General features: G+C 55.1%; 2 protein-coding genes across 2 annotated transcripts; one reads left to right on the forward strand and one right to left on the reverse strand.

Moving 5' to 3' along the window:
• Positions 1-2,344: 2,344 nt before the first annotated feature.
• Positions 2,345-17,479, reverse strand: LOC128269860 (uncharacterized). Its single transcript, XM_053007265.1, has 7 exons — positions 16,986-17,479; positions 14,552-14,698; positions 13,877-14,473; positions 13,690-13,800; positions 12,693-13,001; positions 2,563-4,842; positions 2,345-2,474 (listed from the first exon to the last, which is right to left on the reverse strand). Exons 1-7 carry the CDS (start codon positions 17,477-17,479, stop codon positions 2,345-2,347), a joined length of 4,068 nt encoding a protein of 1,355 aa, XP_052863225.1.
• A 4,812-nt stretch (positions 17,480-22,291) lies between these two features.
• On the forward strand, positions 22,292-24,034 carry LOC128269861 (uncharacterized). Its single transcript, XM_053007266.1, has one exon. The coding sequence runs from the start codon at positions 22,292-22,294 to the stop codon at positions 24,032-24,034; it is 1,743 nt and encodes a 580-aa protein (XP_052863226.1).
• The last annotated feature ends 25 nt before the right edge of the window (positions 24,035-24,059 follow it).

Consider the following 24,059-nt stretch of genomic DNA (forward strand, 5'->3'; position numbering starts at 1 on the left):
AATCTCGGAGGTCGCCGTGTGTCGCATCACTGCGCAGGATTATGATGGTCACGAGGACCGAGCACCGCACAATGGCAAAACCTTGTAACAATGGGCGAAGCGCAAAGTGTCTCGTATTTCCGTGGCCGATACTTGGTGAACATCATCTGTCTACCCGTGGTGGTGTGAGTGTGTTGTTGTTGTTTCGTTTGCCCGATTTTGACCCGTTTGCACCTTTTTCTATTACTTCCGTTTATTCCTTTTTATTCCTTTACTACGGTAGCCGACTCAAAAAGCATCGGTCGCTCCTCGCAGGTACCCAGTAGATCCCCATCTTCACCGCCCCGAATTCCGCGAATGGTCTCTCTGAAGCGCATCTAATGTGTGGCTGCCTGTGAGACTGTCAACGAAGCGCACTAACGCAATTGTACGATCCATTTGTAGAAAGGGAAATCTTGAGCCGCGATCATGGCCGGTGAAAGAGTTACGCATCTAGTGAGATTGATTACTAATCCGATAACCAGTGTACTGTTTTATGGGGGCCATTTAGTTTCTTCGTAATGTACCAAATCGAAAATGCTTGGCGCGGTTGCATAATGACGAACTGCACGGTCGCAACGGCAAAGGTTAAATGCGGAAAAATGGTTTAGAAAGTTTTTTTCTGATGCTTCTTTGCTTCGCAGCCACCAGAAACCATCGCAGCGGAATTGTTCCATCGTTGCCAATCGCTGTTGCTGTTGTTTTCACCGTTTAGCGGCCAGATGAGCATGAAAATTAAACTACAATCAGTGATATAAGCGGCGCTGGTGAGGTTTGTGTTGAAACTCCCTGGGTTTGGACCTTTAACTTTTTAAAACAACACATCGGTGAACCGTAAATGGATCGAACAACGAGTTCACCATTTTGAAATATAAATAAGAAAACATAACAAGCAATGGTCTTACGTTTTTTATCTGAAACCAAACGAAACGAGGTTTACACAAAACCATTATAATCTCAGTACTTACAGACGCATCTGAGACAAGGACATTGTCCAAAACAGACGAAACCCCTTTTTAGCAAATGCTAGAAAAGCTGAGATTGACTTTGGCCCAAACGCCTCGTCAGGCTCCGGTGGGCTGGTCATGTCATGAGGATGGTGGATGAAGAACCATCACGTAAGACAGAGAGGACGTGGAAAGACGAATTATTATTGATGACATTGCAGCATGGTATTGGAAAATTGCATCGTAACTCTCGCCCGTTTACCAAAGCAAGACTGTCCCAATGCGCCTAGATTTATGCAATACCCAACGTGTAATTCGTTTCGATCCGCCTGAAGTTATGCAAAATAATATTCTTTTATTGTTTGTAGATCTGGTCTAACATTAACCTGTTCTGTTTTTGTCGGACCGGTTCGGAAATACCAGGCTCGCTAGTGGCTAGTGGAAGCAGCACCACCCAGTTCTGCAGTTCTCTCAATCAATTTGAATCGGCTGTTTAATGTGTAAAACTCAAAATGAAATAATTTATTAAATAATGTCCTGCGCATACAGTGATCGGATCCGGCGCCTGCATTGCGCAGAGACCGTTAAGCTACCGGATCGTCGGCCCTCAGTACCGAAGTTCGTACGGGAATCTAACAAACAAAACCGAATGATTACTAAACTTATGGTGCCGGCTGCACCGTAACCGGGCGTTGGTTGGTCGCCTCGTGACAACACTAAGACCCACCCACCCGACCGACCCGTCCACCGGTTCGGTCGATCGCCTACGCGGTCCTTTGGCATATGATGCTCTCTTGTGTATTTACAAAACTACTCCGACGGGGGTTACAAACACGAAATCAAGTCTCTTCCCTTAAACCTACCAGCCTACTGGGGTGTCGATACACGGTGTTAATGTCCCGTTTGATAGATTAACTCGCTACAGAGTGTGTGTGCGTGTGTGCTCTCCCGCTCCCATCCCTCCGGACTCTCTACTCCAAGGGTACATGAAGGTAACATATTGTTCGCTCGCCATTTCAATCCGTGCTACTTTAGCTTTAGCTACTAACCTAAGGGGGGTAAGAGTTTTAGTGAAAACAGGTGCGCTCCGGCTGGCGCTTACGGTACTCACTCGACGCTCACTATTTTAATATAAAATACAGACACGGTCTAAAAACAACAAAAACAATCCGCTCCCGAAGGGGCTGGGGTCGAGGTCGATCGTCGCGATCGACCGATCGTCGGAACGTCGCGCGCACACGCGTTATAACTAATAGGATTTTGCGTACGCGTGTGTGTGGGGTGCTTGTGGGTGTGTGTTTGCGGGGGGAGATTATCTGCTTCGTCTGCCGAAACTCGCGGGAAATGCAAGAGCCATGATGATCGCGTCCCATCGTCGTCTAGGGTCGGGCGTCGCTCCGCCCGGCCGGCCACTGCTGACAGGCGAACCGCGAGCAATCGTTCTGCCGGATTGCGTCCGTCACCTCCGACAGGTGATCGGTGAGCGTGGCAGCCAGGGCCGGATGCATCCTGCGAAAAAAAATAGAACCCAACCAGAACGGTCAAGAGAGTGCTAAAGGGTGGCTGGCTGCCTCCCCCCAGAGGGGTTGCTACTTACATATCCAGCATGGTGTACATTTTCTTCTCCATCAGGACGATATCGTCGGCGCCCTGCTGGACCATCACCAGGCAGAAGGTGCGCTTGGCACAGGAAGGATTCTTCCAGTTCGTTTCCCGCAGCTGCTGCTCGAACCGGGCCCGGGACGAGCTGGCCGAGCTACTGCCGACGTCCTGCAGGCCGAGACCGTCGATCGCGCGCCGCGACCGCCCGGCACGATCACCCGCCCCATCCGCTTCATCGTTCCGCCCGTTCACCAGTATGAAGTACGGGGTCGGTTGCTGCCGCTGCTCGATCGCCTCCAGCGCCCGCTTGTGCTCCAGATCGTCCAGATCGATGGGGAAAAAGTCGGCCCCGGAGCGGCGCAGGAGGCCCATGTCGAAAAAACGACCCACGGCGACGGCCCCCAGCCCGAGGGCGGCCCCGCCCGCCATCAGCCCTAGAGCCGGGAGTATAATTGAATTTGCAGCTGGTGCCACCACCACGCCAACCTTGTCCTGAGCCTCGTCAGACTTTCGAACAAATCCCAGATTCTTCGAGATCTTCTGTCCGGCCTCGACGATCGGCTCCAGGACGGGCTTGGTGAACTCCTGCACCGACGAGATCCCGTTCTGCAGGCTGTCCCGCATCTGGTCGGTGATCTTGGCCCAAAAGGGGCGCTCGTGCTTGACCCGCCGGATGTACCCGTAGTTGTACGGATACGTCGAGGGGCCTTTAAAATTTTCGTACTGCGGATGAGGCCGTGGCCCGGGCATCTTAACCGGGGACTGCGGCTGCTGCGGCGGGTCGTAGTAGTCCTTGCTGCCCATCGCCGGTTCCATCGCGTACGGCGAGTGGTCGTTGTGCATCGCCTTGTTGTAATAGTCCTGGGGCTGCGGTGCCACGTTCATGATCTTCTTCATCGCTTTGGTCGGCTTCCGCTCCACCGGTGGCACCGGTTTCGCCGGCTGCACGCCCAGTTCTGGGTGCGCGTACTGCAGGACCGGCTTGCGGGTGTCGTCCAGCTCCGTGTCCTGGTCTCGGCCGGCCGCGCCGTTGATCGAGTACAGCTGCGACACCGGGTACGTCGGGTTGCCCGGGTTCTGCAGCATACGGCGCTGGATTTTCGGCTGTTCGGCCATCGGATCGGCCTCGCCCTTGAAATTGGCCCTGCTCATGATCTGCGGGTAGTGCTTGCGCCGCTCGTCGTCGTTGATCTTGCGCAGATATTCCACCAACCGTGCGTTCGACGTGGGGCGTGAGTTGTCGGCCCGCGAAAACGGTCCAATGTTGCCGGTCACTCGCGCTCCCTCCGGCACCGAGCCCGGGTGGTGGTGCAGGTTGTCCTCGACGCTGAACGGGCCGAATCCTTTGAAGCTCGCTTCGCTGGGCTGAAAATTATCGGCCTTCGTGAACGGTCCGATGCTGCGCTGTTGCTGGACGCTCGACGGTCCACCCGATGGCGGTCCCCGGCCGGACGGTTTGGCAAATATGAGCTGCCCGTAGATGTCGCCTCCGTTCTCGAGCTTCGTCGGAACGTGTCCCTTCTCGTACGGCACCAGTTCGCCGTTGATGACGCGTGCGTTGCGCCACACTTGTCGCTTGTCCGACTCGTCGTCCGGAACGCGTATCCCGTGCACGACCGGGATACCGTCGGCTCCGATCTCCTGCAGCGCGCGGCCCCGTTTGGCTACCTTCGGTCCCGCACCGTCCTTCATGTAGACCGGATCGGAACTGATCACGACCGGGGGTGGCACACGGGTTTCCTGGACGGCACCGTCAGCCACCTTGATCCGGACCGGGCGCCGATCGTTCTTCATCGTCCCGTCCTGTTCGTCCGTGTACCGAGCCGGGCGTTCGACACGGTTCACGTGCTCCAGGAAGGCGTTCACAATGTCCACCGAGTGTGGGGCCGAATCGGCCGCCGACAGCCGGTAGTTGCCGGCAAGCCGCGTCTCCGGAGTCTTGGGCGCGGCCGGTGTAGTGCCAGCCGGTGTCGATCCCGGTCCCGGTAGCTCCATTCCGTTGCGCTTCTTGACGATGATCTGGACCATGCGGCCATTGTTGGACCGCACGCTCAGCTTCTGCACGGCGTCCGGATTGAGGCTTCGGGAGACCTTCAGCTCGGTCCGGGTGTACGCCGGGCGCACTTTCGCGCCCACCTCCGTACGATTCCGGTCCACCGGTGTCGATGGGCCGGTGCTATTGGTGCCGAGGGTGGTGCTGTTGGGGGTGGTACCGTTCCGCACCGCTGGGTTCAGCCGGGTGAAACTGACTGTCCCGACGCCGTTCGGCTTTTCACTGGCGGCCGACGCAAGAAACGCGCCAAGGGTGACGGCGACGACGACGATCGCTAAGGTGCGGGTGGCCTGCCGGGAAGGGAAGTGGGAAAAGCGAGGAACACATCAGGCACATGGTTCGCTGGGTATGTAAGGTGGTGCGTTCACTGCAACAGAAACATGCCGCAGGAATTCCAAATGAAGGCCAAACTGGTCATGTGCATTTTAATCGGAAACACCGAAATGTTTTACACCATAAACGACGTACAACGTGTGATCAGCGAATGGAGCAAAGCATAACGGGATGCTTGTTTCGATCCAATAAGCTAAAAATTCGTGGTTTTCATATCGTTTAGCAATGTAAAATGGAAAAACCTATGAAAGTGCTTTAAATGGCTTCCCATTTCTGAAGAGTCCAATAAAGAAGAGGAATTAAACGTTCAAGATGCTGCAAAAGGGCAGTTTAGTGAGTCCCTACCACGTCAAAATACTACTTGGCGTGTTGGTGATACGGGTCCTTTTGTAAACAGTTAAGAATGAATTCTTCATTTTTCGTATCGTTAGAAACTGTTCAATAACGCACTTTCGCTAAATTCCGTGTGCTGAATGACATTTCTGCCTCCAAAAAGGTTGAAAATATTGCAGAATGCCTATGGTGATCAAGCTCTATCGAAAACAAGAGTTTATAAGTGATACAAAATGTTTAAAAAGACTAAAGTGTAACGCATCATAACTGCAGAGGATCTGGACGTCAAGATGTCAAAGCATATACAAAATCAAGGTCGTGTTAGAAGGACAATAGAAGGATATCCCCGTTGTTGGGAAGAAATGGCCCAGCCTACTGCGAGTTGCCTACTGCTTTGATTTTGGTTCATACCTATAGTTTCTTGGAAAAGAGACCATTTTCCATCGGCATCCGCTTGAAAGGATTCACCGAGCAAAAGATTGAATGATTTATTTTACTTTTGCCCCTATTGTGAATGTTCAATTCCCATAAAAGTCCATTCTAAGGCCCGCTAATTGAAATGCGCTTCCAGTGCTTCAGGGTCGATTTATGTGCCTTCCGAAACCGATGGCTCATTTTCTAGCCAATGCCAATTATTTCCTGCAACCAACCCTCCGCTCGGTGGCTAGGCGGCACCCACCAGGCAACTTCATTCACAAAACATCGGCGAACAAAATTAAACACCGCTTTTCCCAGGCAGGCAGGCAGCGTAATTTAATGTCTCACTTCGCCCGCCAACTCCGCACCCGGTGAAATGCTTTCTACCGCGCGCGCCTCTATAATCACCAGCACGAAAAGAGCCAAGAAAAACACGAAACCAAAATACCGAAGATCAACAACGGCTAACACCGGCAGACACACCAAATAATCCACTAATCAGCCGCGCCGAACGAGCTTTTGCGATACTCCCGGCCACTGATAGGCCACCCTTGGGAGCGATGATACTTTACGCGAGAAAGTTTTCGTTTCGCCGGCACGGGCGAAGAAGACGAAGCAGAAGGCGAAGCAAAATTACGGTCACCGACCACGATCGCGATCGCGAACATCCCGCGGTGGCATTTACGCAATCGATCCGCGCGCATTTCACTTGACCAAGGCGGCTTGATCGATTCGTGATTGGAAGGAGGACGTTCGGCCGAACGATCTTTCCCCTGGATCTCCCGTCTGTCATCACCCGGGTCGTTTGCCGATCGCGCAATCGATCACCGAGCGGCGGCCATTTTTCTTTGCCCGCTCTGCGACAACTCCACAACTTACCATTGCTACTGCTACTGCTGGTGGTGCTGCTGCTGCTGCTGCGGTCGAAATGAAGAATGGGAGTGTTTCCCTCCAGACCGAAACCGAAAGCGATCCTACGGCGGATCACGGTCGCGGTCGCGCCGCTGAAGATTAATAGCCTTCCGGTATGGGCTTTACTGCCGGTGCTTTCCGGCCGGCCGGCCGCCGGCTGGTGACTCCGACGTCTTTTTGGAAATCGCAGAAACTGCTTGACACCCGGCGTGTGCGTGTGTGGCTTCAAGCTCTGATTGTTTGATAAAACAGCGAGATTGATTGTTTCCTCTCGCCCTGTCACCGTCCGAGCCGACGTGTGGTCGGTTTTTCACGATGAAATCTCGTTTTCCTTTTTTCTGCTCCGGCGCCTCAGCTCCAGATTTCGACGACGACGACGACGACGACGGCGGCTCTCGGGCCTCTTTTGACAAACCGCACCGCGCACCGCCCCCTGCGGGCGGGGGGTGGTTACCGGTGATTATCGCGTACCGGGCGGGCTTTTCACCGACGCTTTTCCTCGGCGCTTTTCGTCGTGTGCTCTCTCGGGTGGCTCGGACGATGTACGATCGATTTCTAATTCATCAAAATCTGCGCCAAACACACACACATACGCACGGGCGTACGGGGTGGGATAGAAATCGTTTAGGAAATTGGATCTCTCCGGTCGAACGGGCGAACGGTCATCGTTGCAGGAAAACAAACAACATGATCATGCTATTGCTACTGCTGCTGCTGCTGGCTGGCTGCCTCTGCTGCACTCGGTATGGAACGAAAAGAGAGAGAGAACGAAATGGAATGCCTGTGAGTGGGAGCGAGCAAGCCTTCCACGGCAGCAGGCACTTGTAATGTGCACCGCAACCACTGCGTCACACAATCCCCCAATTGTTATCGACTCCGACCCCGGAGCCTGATGACGCGCGGGCTGAGCTTTCGCGAGCCTCCGCGATCGGCTACATTCCTTCCCTGCGCGAAACGGAGGATCCGCGGAGTGGAGAAGAGCGAGACAGAGAGCGCGATCTAAAGCCGGTGCCGGCCGGTTTCGCAACCCTTCGCGCGTCGGCCTAAAATTTCACTTTTATTTGGAAAGTCTCGCCTTGAATTCATTTATTTATCTCTCGCTTCGCTTTTCCACCGCCAGCCGCCGCCGCCAGTGGCTCGTGTCCCGGTGCCTGCTTTGCTCTGTCTCTTTCTTTCGCACTTCGGTTTTTTTTCCTTTGCCTTCGAGCGCATTCCAGGGCCATGAGTGTGCCGCGACCGCAGCGATCTCCCGCGTGGAGCCGGCATTTCTCCATTACTATCACCAGCCGACGTCGTGGTCGTCGTCGATGGCAATGTAATACGTTGCCACTCAACTGTTACGTTATGTGGTTATCCCCATCGCACCGCACCCCTCGGGCTTTCTTGGGCCACGGTGGCCCCACATTGCGCGCCGTGAAAGTGATGAACCTGACGCGCGAGAGCGAGCGGCGGCATCACTTATGCCACACCACGTGGGCCGTGCTCGGGTTTCTTATGAGATTTTTCGCGCTCTCTTTCTATCTTTCTGCCTCTTTTTTACACTCCTTATAAGGTGATAGCGACTCGCGTAGACAGTGACCCATAATGGGGAGGCGATAGGGTTACTGCCACGGGCCCACGGGCACGGGTGTTATGTTACCGTGGCCCACCATGGGTACAAGAAGAGTGATCAGCGATCGGGTACACCGTGGAGCTGGAGGATCACTTACTTTCGCATCCGCCGAGACCACTCGCTCCGATAAGCTATCGAAGCCGCCGGGCCGGGCGAAAGAGGTTTCCGAAGAAAAGAAACGCTTCCAATCAAAAGACTTGGGGCCGACAAAAGTTAAGCGACGAACCTCGCGCGTGAGTGGCGCGCGTTGGCGTTTTAATTTTAATACATTAATGCAAAATAACGCTGAATATGTTTTTTTCCTATGTTTCGCGGGAAGCATTCGGCTTCGGCATCGTTTTGCAACCGGCCGGCAAACGGATGGTGCTCCCGTTTGGTGATGAACGGAAACTCATCGCCATCGCCCTAAACAACAGGAGGCGTGCCTGTGTCCATCCGTCCGTGGGTTGCCGGTTCCGGGTTTGGGTTGTGCCCTTTTTTAACAGAGGCTCCACACGCCGTCACCCGAATCACGCCCGGCGCTTTCGGAGCAGCACTCGATCGAGGTGCTGTGTGTTGAAAGCGTGGCCGCTGCGAGCGTTTGGCCGTTTGGCTCTTTGAGCGCGACATCACGCGCTGCACCTTAAAAGCACCAATCCCAGCACCAATGACCGTTCGCGGAACGTGCTCACCCGCACACCCGATCGCACCGTTCGCTTTCGCTTCCCCACAATCGCATGCATAACCCACGGGGGACACACTCACACACACAAACACACACGCCAGGAACAGTCAATGCGATTGCCGATGCTGTAATTATTCACTTCATTCGATGGTCCTTCGATTGGTCTGAGCCATGGCCGGCTTCTGGCGGAAGATTTTCACTTTCGCTCGCCACGGAACGCAACGGCAGACAGTGCCAGACGGTACGTCCTCTAATGCCCACACCCCCGGGGATCCGGCACCGCACCACGGGTCCCGCTAGAGAACCCCAACGGCTAATGAGCCGTTTTCTCGTGTTTAAGCAACTTTAATGGTATTCCCACAGGGTCCAGGGTGCGGCAGTGGCGGCAGTACTTTAACAGAGGCCACGCGGAACGGAACACCCATCACACACCCTGGCGGAGCACTGCGTCAAACATACTTTATCTACGGCCACTGCGGAGCGCCTTTCTCGTGGGTTCTGGGTGGTTCTGGTTGCGTGGTCTGGTTCCGCTGGTTCCGCTGCTGCTCTCGGGTTCGGGGGGGTTGCTCCGCACAGTAATAGGTGTAAAGTATTTTTCACTGGTACAAAAATAACACTATTCGGGGTGGGTGGATCGCTCGTTTCGCTGCTGTTGGGCTGTTGTGATTGTTTTCCTGCGCCAATCTCTCTTTCGCTCCTTCTCGCACTGTCGTAATATCGAAGGATTTCAATGTCCCGGGCGAGGGACACACTGTAACTTGTAACTGTCTCCGACTCGAAGACGTGCGTCACGGCGGGCGATCGGATTGAAACTGTGGCATCGACTGCGCCGGTCCGTCGAGCCGGCCAACCGGCCATCCAACGGAACGAGCCTTGCCAGGCTCACCAGAGGGGGGTTTGGAGTTTTTGGTGATCGTTTTTTACGCTCCGTCGGTTTGGAGTCTCTCGGCTGCACTCAGGGGAATGGGAAATTAAAAGGGTCCCCGCCTCGCCACCAACCGTGCTGGAGGAGTAAGTGTGTGAGCGCAAATTAATAACACGTAACAAGGATGGATGGCGGACGCGTAAAAAGTGCATTTTTACAATGGCACACCGGCGCGAGCGAGAGAGAGAGAGGGAGGGAGAGAGCGAGCGTGGAAGCGGATCGTGTGTCTGCCAAACCGAAACGTAAGATGCGAGAGAGGAGAGCAGACACAGCCGCTTTTCCCACCCAAAAACACGCCGCTTCGTGTGCGACTTCCTTCGGTGCTGATCGTGGCGATCGTGAAAAAAACGGCACGCTCCCCGAGCTGCCCGAGAGGAAAGGGAAGCTGCGATCACCCCTCTATCTGTGTGTGTTGGTGCTCCGGGGTGCACGGGGAGAAAGCGCCCGGCGTGGAAGCGAAGCGAAAGAAAGTTAAGGCGCTACGACAACAACGACGTTCCGCGATGGGATGGGTTGCTGGCCGTCGAAAGTGAAGCGTGTAGCGTGCGGTGCGGTGCGCTGTGACGTGTTCCTCCGCACGCCCCCCACCGCACTCCGCCGGCCGGACCGGACACAAGCGTTGACGGAGCTGACCGATCGTGTCTCGATTGTCGATTTCGATGCCGATCCGATCGGCGATGGCGCAAGATGCGAACGCGCCTGCGCCTGCCGAAACACCTGATCACCAATTATGCAACTCCCCTGCCCATCGACCATCGCGTTGTCATCAGCCGTGCGTCTTCCGGTTGCGCGTACCGGAAACGGTGCGCTCGTTTGCATACGGACTAATGGTATCATTTGCGTGGCGTGAAATGTTTGCCCCGTGCCCGCCCAAAACACGGGCCCCGTGGCCGGTTCCCATAGTAATAATGATGATGATGATGATGCTCGGTGGTGGCTACCGGAACGGAAGGGTCTCCCGGGGCTCCTTATCGACTGCAACGAATCGGGCCCGATTGGGTGTTTGAAGACCCTTTTCACACCTTATTCGACACGCCGGGGAATCCGAAACGATATAATTAGGCGCCTGGTTGAGCTCGTTAAAAAGATGATACGTTTGCCCACCGAGCCAAAGATTTCTGGCGAGAGTCCAGTTGGGTACCGTGTTACGGGGAAAACAAATGGATCTCTTTCCGGCGGTCATTTGGCTGGTTCGATTAACAGCGATCCTGTCCGAACATCGCACGCATTAAGTCGTGGGACTAACAGTTAGATTTAAATTAGATCCACCGTTGTTTTCCGAAACCACCGAAAGTATTCAAACGATACCTGCCAAAACATTCGACCAACATTTTCGCTCGAATTTGTTCGAAGAATGGAAAGTGACACAACTTTTACCAACAAAAATTTGTGATGCTGATTTTGTTTCCGATGCCGACAAGAAAGGACCATTTTTAATGCCATGGGTACTCTGTTTCGTCGATAAGCCACCGCTACGCATGGTTGGTGGTTTGCTGATTTTGAATGCGGCGCAAACGATGATAAACATTGTATGTTTTCGTAATGTAAATGAGCCGGAAAATAGCAACAAAGCGGACTTTTGGCCGTCATGGAGTGAAGCTGTGATAAGTAGCGCGCTTAGGGGTATCGAAAAGCTGCAATAAGATAATTGTGTTGCATGGTCTTTTGTATAGGATATTTATACTGGGCTTTTTTTTCTAGTTTCAAAAAAGCCTATACAAAAAAACACGAGCTCGCCGCGTGTGCAAACTGCACTCTAAAGCCCGGGATATCCTTTTTTGTAGGGCAGGTGCGCTCCTTCAGCACGAAAGCACCATGTCGGTCGAGGTCACAGTTTCGAAGCCATCAGAAGTGACATGGCGAGTTCGTGCATTTCATTCTCCTTCCTATCTTTGACGTTGCCATGGAAACCGTTGAAGTCAGTAGGCAAGAGGGCTCTTAGTAGGCTTTGCAAGAACTCGGCATCCCGAAATAGTAATTTACTTCTTCTGTCCGAAAAACCCTTCGTAAAAACACGTTACAGTAAACAACAGAGATTAATATTGTCTCTATAGCAAGCCAAGACCGCTCGGAGGTTGTAATTACCGCATAAGAAGAAGATCTCTCTCGAAGGACAGTAAATTGATGCATAAATCCACCGCCGGAAACTCTCGATCGTGCCGCGCCTGCCACGTAATTGAAGATCGCATCTCGGTTGATTGCAAGCAAACACCCGACCCGGAGCAGGAGCCCCCGGGGACTTTAGCCTGCTGGTCCCGCACGTCAATATTTATCTTGCATCTTGGCCTGCGAAACAAAGCGCGCGTTCACGTAAGACCCGCTCGCACTTGCCTTCCCTTTGGCGGCCAACAACAGCGGAGAAAAAAAAATCCATAAATTTCACCAACCATCCATCGCGCGTTTATTGGAAAAAGATGCACCGACCGAAGTGATGCAGTGCCGCCGACATCGCTGCACTTTGCCCACTTTCGCCCACGGAGACAACGGTGCGCGAGGTGTTTTGTCTTCGGCTTGGGCACGCGGCTGGCGAGGGGGATTCCACCCGTCAAGTGTCCTGGTCGCAGGTGCGCTCCAACTCACCGCAGTCGCCGTCCCGGATGATGCGCAAGATTTGGTCCAGCCCGAGCCGGCGGGCCCACTCCGGGGTGGTGGTTCTGGGGGCGGCAGAGCACGGTAACGGGTGGTGAGTCAACAGTCCGGGCCACAGTGAAAGCCGCATCCTCGTCACCGTGTGTGTGTGTGTGTGTGTGGGTAGTAAGAAAGTAAACCCTTCGTCAGCCCATACACGGCGGGCGGCAGGATTTGGTCGCCGGGTTTGGGCCACTTTCCAACGGCCGCCGGCCGGAGCCGGAAAAACCGGCCTCCCCGACACTTACTCGCTCGTGAGTTTCCACAGCGTCTGATGGAGCGTCGACAGGTCGAGGCCCGGGTCGCCGTGCGGCCGGTGGACGAGCTGGCAGAGGAGCTTCCAGTCGCAGCGCCCAAGTCGGTTCGAGTCGTCGCCGCCGCCGTCGCCGTCCGCGTCACGCTCGAGCGCCCTCAGCTTCTGGAGCAGCCGGGCCGCCGTGGCCGGATCGGGTCCGTGGTCCGCGTTCGGATCGAGGCTACGCTGGCGCACACCCCCGGGTCCCTGTAGTCCCGCTCCGCTGATCGGTGTGGGTGTCTGTAGCGGCGTCAGCGGAGGTCTGTTGGAAACACAGGGGTTGGCACAGAACACAGGGTGTAAGTCGATCGATCGAAAGCGGTCCAGCGACGGAAAGCCGATCAGAAAAGTAGGGTTAGTGTTATCCACCACATGGCGTGGTAAATAAACATCGACGCGGCAACTGACGTTTGACAACTGACAACCAATGCGTCGCATCGGAAATCGTGTCGTGTTAGAATAAAATCAAAATAAAGTGAAAATACAACAGTTAGGGGGTCGCGTTAGCGTCTTTTGGGGGAGACGACAAACATTATGCCACAACCACCGTGACCGTCATCGTGTCTTCGGGCCGGTGCCGGGGCCACGACGTTTAAAAGACCGACACGGCCATCCGACGTGGCTGTGACGTGGGGATCGCGTGGCTCACGCGGCCCTTTTCCACGGAGCTGACCATCGAGTGGTCAGTTCACGCGGTTCATTCATCTTTCATAACTGATGTAACATGCCAATGGCCACTCGAGAGAGAGAGAGAAAGAGAGAGCGCCACTTTCAAAGGCCCCCAGCGCAGGAAGCGCGCCTCGCTGGAAACACGTTTTCACTTTCAACGGACAAACCCGCGAGGCAGAGGGGTGACTTCGGACCCCCCCCCTCTTGCGGGTGCATTGTTTCGACGCAATTTTCACCTTTCGGCGGCGGCGGCTCATTACCTCGCGAACCGGGGTACTTACAGCGTGGCGTTCGGGTTGATGTAGACGACCTGGGGCGTGAGGGCGGAGATGAGCAGCCCGATCGGGATGGCCGCCCCCAGCACGTGGAAGATCTTCTTCCACGGCGACACACTGCAAGAAGAGAGAGATGCGAAGGGGCATTAGTGGTGACCAGCAGCGCGCCGGTGACCGTCGGGTTCTCCTTTACCTTTTACGGTGTGCCTCGTCCTTGCCAAGTAGCTCCTTGTGGACACCACCGAGCGTCGTTTCCGCGCTGCCGCTAGCGTTGCCGATGCCAGCCGTCGCGTCGCTGCTAAACGTCCCACCCTCGATCGTGGCCGGCAGCTGCTGGTTCCGGTACGGATCGAACGGGTACGGATGGCGGTGGCCGAAGCCAGAGTGCTCCTCCGGTGATGGGGCATGGCCAGCCGTCGCTACTGGGGCCTCCACTTCTCCCCGCTGCTCCTCCTCCTCGGGGATCCACTTCCATTTGCCCTTCGGGGCCGGAAACAGTGCGACGGTGCTCTCCGACGGAAACTTCACGACCTGGTGCGGCCTGACGGGTGGGTCGTGCTGCGCCCAAACGGGGTGATGGTGGCCCGTAGGATGGTCGTACTCTCGCCCTCCAGCACCCAGCCCGTTGCCGGACGCATACCAACGGGACTCGGTCGGGATCGAGGCCGGAAACAGAGCATCGACGGCGGACGGCGCGTACGCTGGCCCCTGGATCGGGAGCATCGGGGAGGAGCTGTCATCACCGTACGGGAGGCCCACCTCGGGCGAAGGGACGAACGGTGCCTCGGAGCTGGCAGTGGCGGCGGGAAGAGCGGAGCGAAATTATCGATCTGCGAGCCAACCCGAAACGGTGCCGACGGCCACCTACCTTTGCTCGAGGCCGTACGAAGCGTTCCTGCGTGGCTGCGTGGCGCTGGCGTACAGCTGGCGCTTCCGGTAGCCCGAGATCTGCTGCTGGCGTCCCTTCAGCCGCTCGCCGATCGACGGCGGCTGTGGCGGCTGCAAATGGCCGTTCCTGTAACGGACGGGTATTCCGGTTTGAAAGAAGGCACCATTCAAATCAACATTCCACCACACGGAGGGTGCGTGAGGTTGCGGTGGCGGCGACGCCGTCTGTCGCGCGGATTCCTGCACGAAGATGCGAAAGCCACTCTCCGGTGGGGCGCCCGCGGCGGCTCAATTCCCGGAATGGAGCCCCAATTAACGGCCCCGACGGATTCGCCATTAAGCGAGGCAGAGAGAGAGGGGCAGAGTGAGTGAGAGAGAGAGCGCGAGGGCCAGCAGCAAATTGTTACGAAAAATGTTTTTAGTTTCATTTAGTTTCACTCCCTCTCACGGCCACACACACACGCATGAGGGTACTTACTCGGCCGCCGTGGCCACTCGACGCTGAGATAAGAGTGAAAGTGTATCACTTTCTTCCAAGAGCTCCGTCTCTCTGTTCCTCTGTCTCCCTCTCTCTTTCTTGTCTCCCTTCTTTCTCGGTGTAGAAGAAAGGCCGGTCGGACGGCGGAAAAGCGCGCAACGCAATCGAGATCGCCTGAGGCCGGAGAGGATGTACGCAATCCATTTAGCACCGCGCCCCTGAGGGCAGGCGAGGGGACAGGTGGGATGTCCGCTGGCGGCGGCAGTTTGGACCGCCGACCGGACTGGATTGTGGCGGAGTTTTTTTTTCCGGGTCCACTTTCGCACGGCCCGATGCTGCAATATGGGAGACCGCAAAAGACGGCGAATTCCGGAGGGGTGTGGAAGATGCACGATGCGCTATGACGTAGTTTGGGACTTCAATGCGGCTCAATCTAATTTGGCCACATCTTCAAGCCGCACCCCGCGTACGTTATTGGCCCTGTTACGCAGGCACCGCGTCGTCGGAGTCGTCGGCGTCGACGACGAGCCGGAAACCGATAGTAATCAGTGGGTAAATAAGCAGTGTCCCCAGCAGTATTGGCAATGCGTGCAATGTCGTTATGCGCGCTAATTAGCGCATCGTAAAACAGTGAGAAGGAAGGAAGGAACTCACTAACTCACAGCATCGAGATCTGCGAAGTTTTGGCTTTTAAACGTAAATCATTTTTTCTACCAGAACTGACAGAGCCAGCCACTTGATTTGGGCCTTCAAAAGTTTGCTTCACTATCCGGGATCGAACGAACGCCTTTCGGCCAGGAACCGATAAACTGGTACAGAGGTATAGACGAAACGGACGAACCGCCACCGCCTGGCAAAGACAAATTAAGGTTTGCTGGGTACTTTACCAGCTGAAAATACTTTCCAGAATATTTTAAAGCAAATACTAAGCCACTAAAGCGTGTCCGAGAGTCATAGCACAAGGAAATGACCCTAGAGTGGAGCAATTGGTGATAAGAGTGATGATTAGAGACAAAATTGTACAACATCGAGCTCATTCTTCAATTTACTGCATGAACAGAACCAATGTCTGGTTTAACGTTTTGTTCCAACAGTTACTCTCTCGGTTTGGTCTAGAAGAATGCACTAAGAACATTCTTGACTTCAATATCGATTGTGGCTGTCGCTGTCGGGATTGAAACCAAATTTCGTCCAAATTTTCAGCTTCAGCTTTCACCGAAGAAACAATCAGCCAACAATTCTCGGTAGCGGACGGCATCGATGATTCAATTTCGAAGAAAAAAGGGCCTGGTTATGAGCAGAAAAATGGTCCAAATAAAAAGACATACGACAATTTTGCTTATTAACATAACCACCGAGGTGTAAAAGAGCTTTTACAAATGTTGTACTGTTTAAGTGTAAAACTCACTAGTTTGAAAAAAAGGTTTTAATATTTCCCAATTTTCTGCAAGCGTCCCATTTCGTAAATGTCAAAGTTTTTACTAAATGTATACGTTTGCCAGAAAGAAGTATGACGTTTTAAAAGTCTAGTAATCGATAGTTTAAAATCCAAACCCTTGTCGGATCACCCCAAAGCAAAGTATACGAACAACATTGCAATCTGTCGAGCGATGTCGAGTCGAATCCCAAGAAAATAAAACATTCAATCTCCGTTCAGCTAACCCCAACACGTCGGTTTCTGCTTCACCACTTATTGGGCCACGTTTTGGGAAAAGTCTCGGCCCAAACATTTCCCCGTTCGCGGGTCCGTCGTTGTTGTTTGCCGCCTGATCTCGCACTCGTTGCGTTCATTTCGAGTGCTTCCTCTCGCGTTAAAGCCTCCGATTGAGTAACGACGACGACGAGCATTGCGTGGCGTGGTTGTGTAAAAATTGCCTTTCGATTAAAGTGAACGAATCTTGGCGAAAGCCCAATTGAACGTGATTTGCATACGTACGCGACCCGGAAAGATGCACTCGGCGCTACGGAGGCGGCGGTGACGGTCGGCGTAACAGGTCCTCCCGGCGCCACTTCCGGCGCCCTTGATGCCGGTGATGCTGAGTCACGCTGGCCGACCGTTGCCGTGCCGGAATGTTGTTGCTGCTGCTGCTGCTGCTGCGGCAGTCTGTGGTTGCTGGGAATCGTGGTGAAATTGTGCGCCGCTTCTTGGCCCGCGTTGCCATGGTGCAGTGCACTCTGCCGCTGCTGCTGCTGCGATGGCGGCCCTGGTGTCGGGTCATTTACATTGCGTTCGTTAACCGTCCCCGGAAGTGCCGTGGAGGCCAGTGCCGAGGCCGTAGCCAGCGGAGCCGTGGTCGTGTTCGGTTGTGGTGCCTCGGCACTCGGGCCCTCGTTGACGTCTTCGTGAACCTCGATCGTCCTTGCACCGGGCGTCACCAGCATGACGAGCAGCAGCAACACCCTCAAGGCTGCCCCTTTGACCGCGATCATTCTCGTGAACCGTTCCTTTCTGCTGCTTCTTTGGGGTGCACACGAGCTTAAACCATTTCACAGACGATAACAAACTCGATCGACGGAATGCAAATGTCCTGCGCACTGCGTCACTGTCACCGGGCGTTTAAGGGTATGGCCGGGCCCGGCACTGGATTTTATTACTCCTGCGCGCCATCCGGAGGACACCCTCCGGTAGACAAAAACAGTAGCCAGCTGCGCGTAATCCGCCAGGCCGCGGCTTATGTGAGGCGCCGCCCGATGGGCTCGTCGATTGTAGCCCGGGCGCCATTGTTTACCCATGGTGCGGAATTGCATCATTGTTCAGGCTGTTCAGGGAGCTGATTCGGGGTTAACAAATGCAGCAACATTGAAGTTATGATTTAAATGTAACATCTGCGCCATCTGACAGCATGCTCCAGTTCGCGCGTGTTCCTACTAAAGCCATCCAATACACAAGGTCCGCACGGGGTGGAAATGGAAACAATCGCCCCAAGGAGTGCGTTGCTAATTGATCGAAAGCCTTCGCATAGCTTCACACTTCGTTGGTGGTGCGTTCCGGGGGCACCGTCCGCCGTGCCCCAAATCAGTGGCCGCCCATCGACGAGTAGGTGTCAGTTGCCCGTCAAAATGGCGGAAAATGAACGACAACCGAAGGGGAGGCCATTACAACGACCACCGCCACGAAGCCGGTGAAGTAATTAGCCACCGAGACCGAGACCGTGGCCAGGCTGCCGGCCACTGCCGGTGTCGAAGTTTGTTGACTTTTAACCGTGGACGCGTGGCGCACCCCAGAGTTTCCGGTCCTCGTGGCCACATTTCTCACGCATATTTCTCCCGATAATTATCTTCCCCAAAACGGGTGGGGGGATGGTCACCGCCGCCGCAGGAGCGGCCATGGGGAATTGTTTCGTAATAGCTAATCGGCCGGCCGGGGGGGCCGATCACACGTGTGGGCTGTCGTGACACACGCACTTCGGTGGTTCCCGGGGGCGTCCATTAAAGCACCGCCGCCCCCTCCCCAGGACCCCCGGGGGGTGACACTCCGGCCGGGGGTTGTAAAAGTCGCCAACACGTCCATTTTCCGGTTCTATTGATTGGCTTTCTTCGGACGCGTCGCCGATGATCTGGCGTCGAGTGAAAGCGGTGAGGAATGCTTTTCTTGCGTTTTTTCCTCTTCATTTTCGGTTGTTTTCTGTTCGTTTTCATGTTTAATGTCTTTTGTTTCTGTTTTCCTCTTGTGCTTCTTCTTCTTCTTTTATGATTGTTTATTGGCCGAGCCCGCGAGGTGTTCGATAAGCGTTCGATCGATCGCTGATACTTACAGCATCTGCCCGCGGGCCTTTAGTGTGGCCGGAGCGAGGCTTCCCAGCGACGGTATGATTTATTTGTATTGCATTTTTAACACACCCGCCTCGCAGCGGGGTTACGACGGAAACGCCGCCGTGTCGCCGGAGTGTCTCGTCGGAAATAACGGTGCCGGTGTAATATTTCGGACAAGCAGTATATGATGTCACGTGGGCACCCTGCGCGTTCGCTGCGATTTCTACTCGGCGAAGACAGGCTTGATGGGACTTCAAAGTGAATGATTTGGAGAAATTATTACTTTGGTTAGTTGCGTGCGAAAAAGATTCGCCACCTGCCCTGCCAAATTCCTGTTAAGGCAGGAACAAAAGGAACATTCGAAGAAGACAAAACTATATGCTAAGACCGCAAAAGGGCACGATATCGAGCGTTGTTCCGAACTCGTTTTGCCTCGTTTGGGTGAAAACGCAACATAGTTGTACCTGTCCGTTCTGACAATTCGGCCCGGCATCGATCACGCACCAACGCGCCCAACCAACGACTCACTTTCGCAGAAAACATAGTTCGTACATCAATCGCGAAACGCGATCGCACGCGCGCGCTTGCACGAAACTCCCCAAGCAGTCACTATTTTTATGTTTTCTCAATTGGGCATACTCCTGTTAGTCCCCTCCGGCTGGTCGTTGTGGTCTGGCCGGAGCGGCAGGAAAACGATTGTTCATCGCCCTTCATTGATTATGTTATATTTATTGTAACTTTGACTATAAGCCCATCAGGTATATTAAATTATCAAAGGTATAAATATAAACCATACGTCATTCACTGGTCGGCTACAGCTCTCCGGGCTTCGCAGTATCTCGCCAAGATGGTCAGTGGGGAGCGCCTAACATCATCTAACAGTTACTCCCTTTCTTGGTTGAGCAGCGGGCAGTAGAACATGGAACAGTTGCGCTGACTCCGCTATCACAGGGCACCAGGTGCAATCAGGGGATCGGGTGAACCCCTTCCCATGTAGGTACTCTTGGAAGAATGTTCCTGTCCCGAGAGCACCTGGGACAAGTGGAACAATGAAGCGCAATGGGCGGCATGCTGGCAAGGACGATGTCCACCGGTGATACGGAGCTGTTTGTTTGGACTCACATGCCACCCCATCGCAGACGTTGACACTCGTGCGCCCTGTCGCCCTCCTCGATGGCTGCTAATGACGGGCACCTTCGTCTTCTCACGATTCAGAGAAAGAGGCCCTATTTGATGTGCCCATCTGAGCATTGTGACGACGGCCGTGTTGATTACTTTAAGTTAACACAAAATAAGTCGTGCAAACAAAATATAAAAGAAAAATGCACATCAACGTTTCCAAATGACTTTTGAACGCAAAACGCTTCACTGTAAGCGTTCCACATTCGAAGCGTTTTTACGGTGCATGTCTTGGAAGCACGATTATAGAAACTGGCTAGTGTTGCGTGCAACCCGCAGACTGGCATGCGATGCTTCTCATACGAGCTTGCGTTGCTTCCGAGCTTGACGAAAGCTCGGTGCTTTCTCGGTGCCTTCTCGGTGGCTCTTAGGCGAGAAATTTTGAACGGATTTTTTTCTGGAGGTATTCTAACAACTGGTTAATTTAAAAGAAAGCACTAACATCTCTGTTGTTGTTAGCTTGCTCCCAGTCCCACTTTGCGTTATCTCCGCGCGTAGGTCCTGCGACTGGTCCTCAGGTGGCCATCAGCATATGTGGCCGCAGGCAGCCGGTTCATTATCGACGCAAAATCAGCGCAAGAAGAAGTGTTTGCACGAAAACGTGGTATGTTGACATGGAAATGAAGCGCTGGTGCTTGCCGCTGGAAGCGATGCCCTTGCAGTAAACAAAGATTGGTATCGACCAAAAAACAAATACACCCTGGACCCGGTCAAAGACGGTCAACATCGTTTACACAACTCATAGAGATCGCAATAGAAGTGCAAATGGGTATGAAACTCTAAATTTGCGAAGGACTCTGGCGAAGCGTACACGCTGCACGAGCTAGAGGTCGTGAAAATCTCAAACAAAAAGGAAAAATATGCATTCTCACACCGCAAATATTCGACAAAAATTGTGCCGGCAGTTGTTTCTCCAGGTCTTCTCACACTCAAACCTTGCAGTGCTCGAGTCATGAAGGGAGAATCTTTCCCAAATTGTCCTTTTTGGGATTGTTGCTCAGTAGACTTTCCAACAGCACACGATCCCCATCATCCGTCCGCGTACCGTAATCATCCGTCGAGTCTGTCGCCTCGTTTCGAATCAGTTAGCACCGCACGCGCGCTGAAGGGCCATCCGTCACGTGCCGCGGGAGTCATTACGGGGCGGACAAAAAACAAACCGCCACCACCGCCAACATTAGCGGCACGGCGCACCGGAGCGACATTATGCGAATATCAGTGAAAGCATAACTCCTTTCTTCACACTACTCAGCTCGGCTCGGCCGTTAAGTGAATTGTTTAGTCAATATTGTCACCATTCAAACCGCCGTTCCATGACGCGGGCCCTTCGGCAGGGACCCCCCCAATTGTTCACGCTTCGGAATCAAAAGTGAGAGCAAGTGCAATTGGCGAGACACTTCGTGAGATAAATTCATTAACCTTCGCGTGAAATGGCGCAACGGGACGGGAGGATGGTGAAGCGTGAAATGACCCCTCCAAGGAGGTCCACCGAACGGCGGTTCTAGTTACTCCCCGCGGCTGGGACCCTAATCCGCCAGGCCCCTTCTGTAAGCCGTCGTAAGCAGGCCCGGTGCCGGAGGTCAACGAATGATCCCATTTCGGGAGCTCTCGGGCATTAGAGCCGCGGCACGCGGTGGTCCTTCCAACCGGCGAAGGGTCTTTGGCGGCGTCGGCGGCGGGTGGGGGCACGTTCTGTTTTCCATCGCCCGCGCTTTCACCTTTACGCCACGGTACGCCCTTCACGCGAACGCCTGTGGTTGGGCCTGAAAATGAGTTCTCCCCGCCAGGTCCCCGCCAAGTCCCCGCCGCGCTGGTAAGTGAGAGCTTTCTTATTTTCTTTTAATCTCCCGTTTTGTCATCATCCGCTCGGCGCGGCGCGGCGGTTCGAGCAAGTCATCGACGCGCGCTCCGTCCCGTTCGGGCTTTTGCGATGCAATTTTCTTCGATCGTTCTCCTCGGCGCCAGGCTCTTCGGGTTGGGTGGGTTAAGTTGGCGCAGACCCACACACACACACACACACACACGGCAGGGCTGGGCCCGGTTGTCGAATGGCGTCGTCGCCTTCGGCGTTCCTGTTGACAGCGCAGCCAGGCGCGCGCTAGGCGCAACTATATTAGTAGGCCAGCCCGTCCCCGAGCGTGTCAGTTGCCGCGGTGCGATGTGCCAGTATTGATTAGACCGTGGGCCAGGCCAGGCCACTTTGTCGCTCGTAGTTTTGGTTCACCTAGCCCTCTACGTTGTGTGTTGTGTTGTGTTGTGACGACGACGCGGACGCTGACGAGTGACAGAATCCTCCCAGAACCTCCAGTGATGGTGCCGGGCGTGTGGTGTGCCGTGGTGTGGTGGTGCGTCTGGTTCGGGCGGGCGCGGAGCGAAACGATCCACTTCACCAACTCTCCACACTCGCTGGGGACGTCGAGAAACTTTACCACCTACGAGATTGCGGTGCCGGGCTCGAAACCGATCACCATCATCGAGGCGAACGATCCACCGGCCTCGGCCGATCGTCGAGCTGACCCGGTGCGTCCCAACCCGTCCCCGACCACCAACTTCCGGACCAGCACGGGCATACGGGTCAGCAGGCCAGCAGCAGCGAGCGGTGACAGCGAGCTGGGCGCCGCCGGAACACGCAAAACGCTCTACTCGCCCGAGCTGCTGAACAAGTTCCTGAAGGAGTACTCGGAGAAGCTGCAGAACGCGGATTCGGTCACACGCCAGCGGCTGAACGAGATCAGCATGATCACCAGCAGCAGCGGCGACCCAACCCGTGCTCATGACGACCATCGTGTGGAGGAGGATTGGCCTCCGATGGCGGCCGACAACAAGGTCCCGGACGACGGAGCGAAGCAACAGGATGAGCTCATATTCGACGAGACTCACGAGCGGAACGTGATGGCCATGGGGGGTGGTGGCGGAGGGCTCAACAAGCGATGGTACCAGGAGCCCGCTTCAGGCGGAGGTTACACCGCGCACCACCACCAGCAGCAGCATAAGAACCACCCGTGGAACGTTAAGGATGGCTGGGTTACGCTGGAGGCGGTGCCGTGGTCGGAGAGCAAGGTGTCCAAATGGCACGCCGCCAGCCCGGACGGGTCGAAGAAGCGCCCCGCGAAGGGTCCCCAGCCGTTGGCCCAGTACTGGGACGACAGTGAGGAAGCGACCCCGGACAAATACCGACCGATCGCGGCCATCTACCCGTCGTCCAGTTACTACCACCAGCCCGACGCATCGTCCACGGACACGGAGGAGTTCGGTTATGGTGCGGGAGCTGGGCCCAACCGTGGATCCAATCCGACCGCCCCTCCTCCCACGGACTCTCTGTATAACCGGCGGCGTCCTGCTTCGACGCTCTACAGCGAGCGTCCCGAGGGCGATCGGATTAGGCCGGCAACCGATCGGTGGTACGATCAGCAGGGCCCGCAAGTCGATCCTTACGATAGCGGACCGACGGCGGGACATCGGGACCGGGACATTATCACCGATGGCCGTCCGCCCAACTTCCCGAAGTACGCCACCGAGCAGCAGCAACATTCGATGCCGGTGCAGTCAGCGTACGGCTCTGCGCCGGCAGATCCTCACAAGGTCCGGCCCGGCTCGTACCCGGATCGGGGAAACGGCGAATGGGTGCTGATCAGCACCACCAAAGGCTACCAGTACCCCAAGCGACGCCACGGCCAGCGGGCCATCACCTTCTCGCCACCGGCCACCGCCACCAGCCACCAGTCGGTCAAGCTGACGGTGCTGCCGATGAAGAATGCCGTGGACATGACCACCTCGCACAACGGCCTCATCGAGGTGTCCTCGTCGACGCAGACGGTCGAAGAGGCGGTCCAGCAGCAGTCTCAGAGTGCGAAGCGGAAGCCTGTGGCCGACGCGGCCACTAAACCGCACCGGAAAAGGAACCCAACGACGACGGCCGGCTTCTCGGTGATGCACCGTCGGGATGCGGCCCAGGATAGTACGGCCGTACTAGCGGCCGTCGGTGCCGGCATGGTGCCCGCAACGATGGCAATCCTAGCCCCGATGGTACTCGGCCGGAAGAGGAAGAAGTAGGACGCGAATGAAAAAGAAGGCGACA

Source organism: Anopheles cruzii, chromosome 3 (assembly GCF_943734635.1).
Source record: "Anopheles cruzii chromosome 3, idAnoCruzAS_RS32_06, whole genome shotgun sequence".
Classification (NCBI taxonomy): domain Eukaryota; kingdom Metazoa; phylum Arthropoda; class Insecta; order Diptera; family Culicidae; genus Anopheles; species Anopheles cruzii.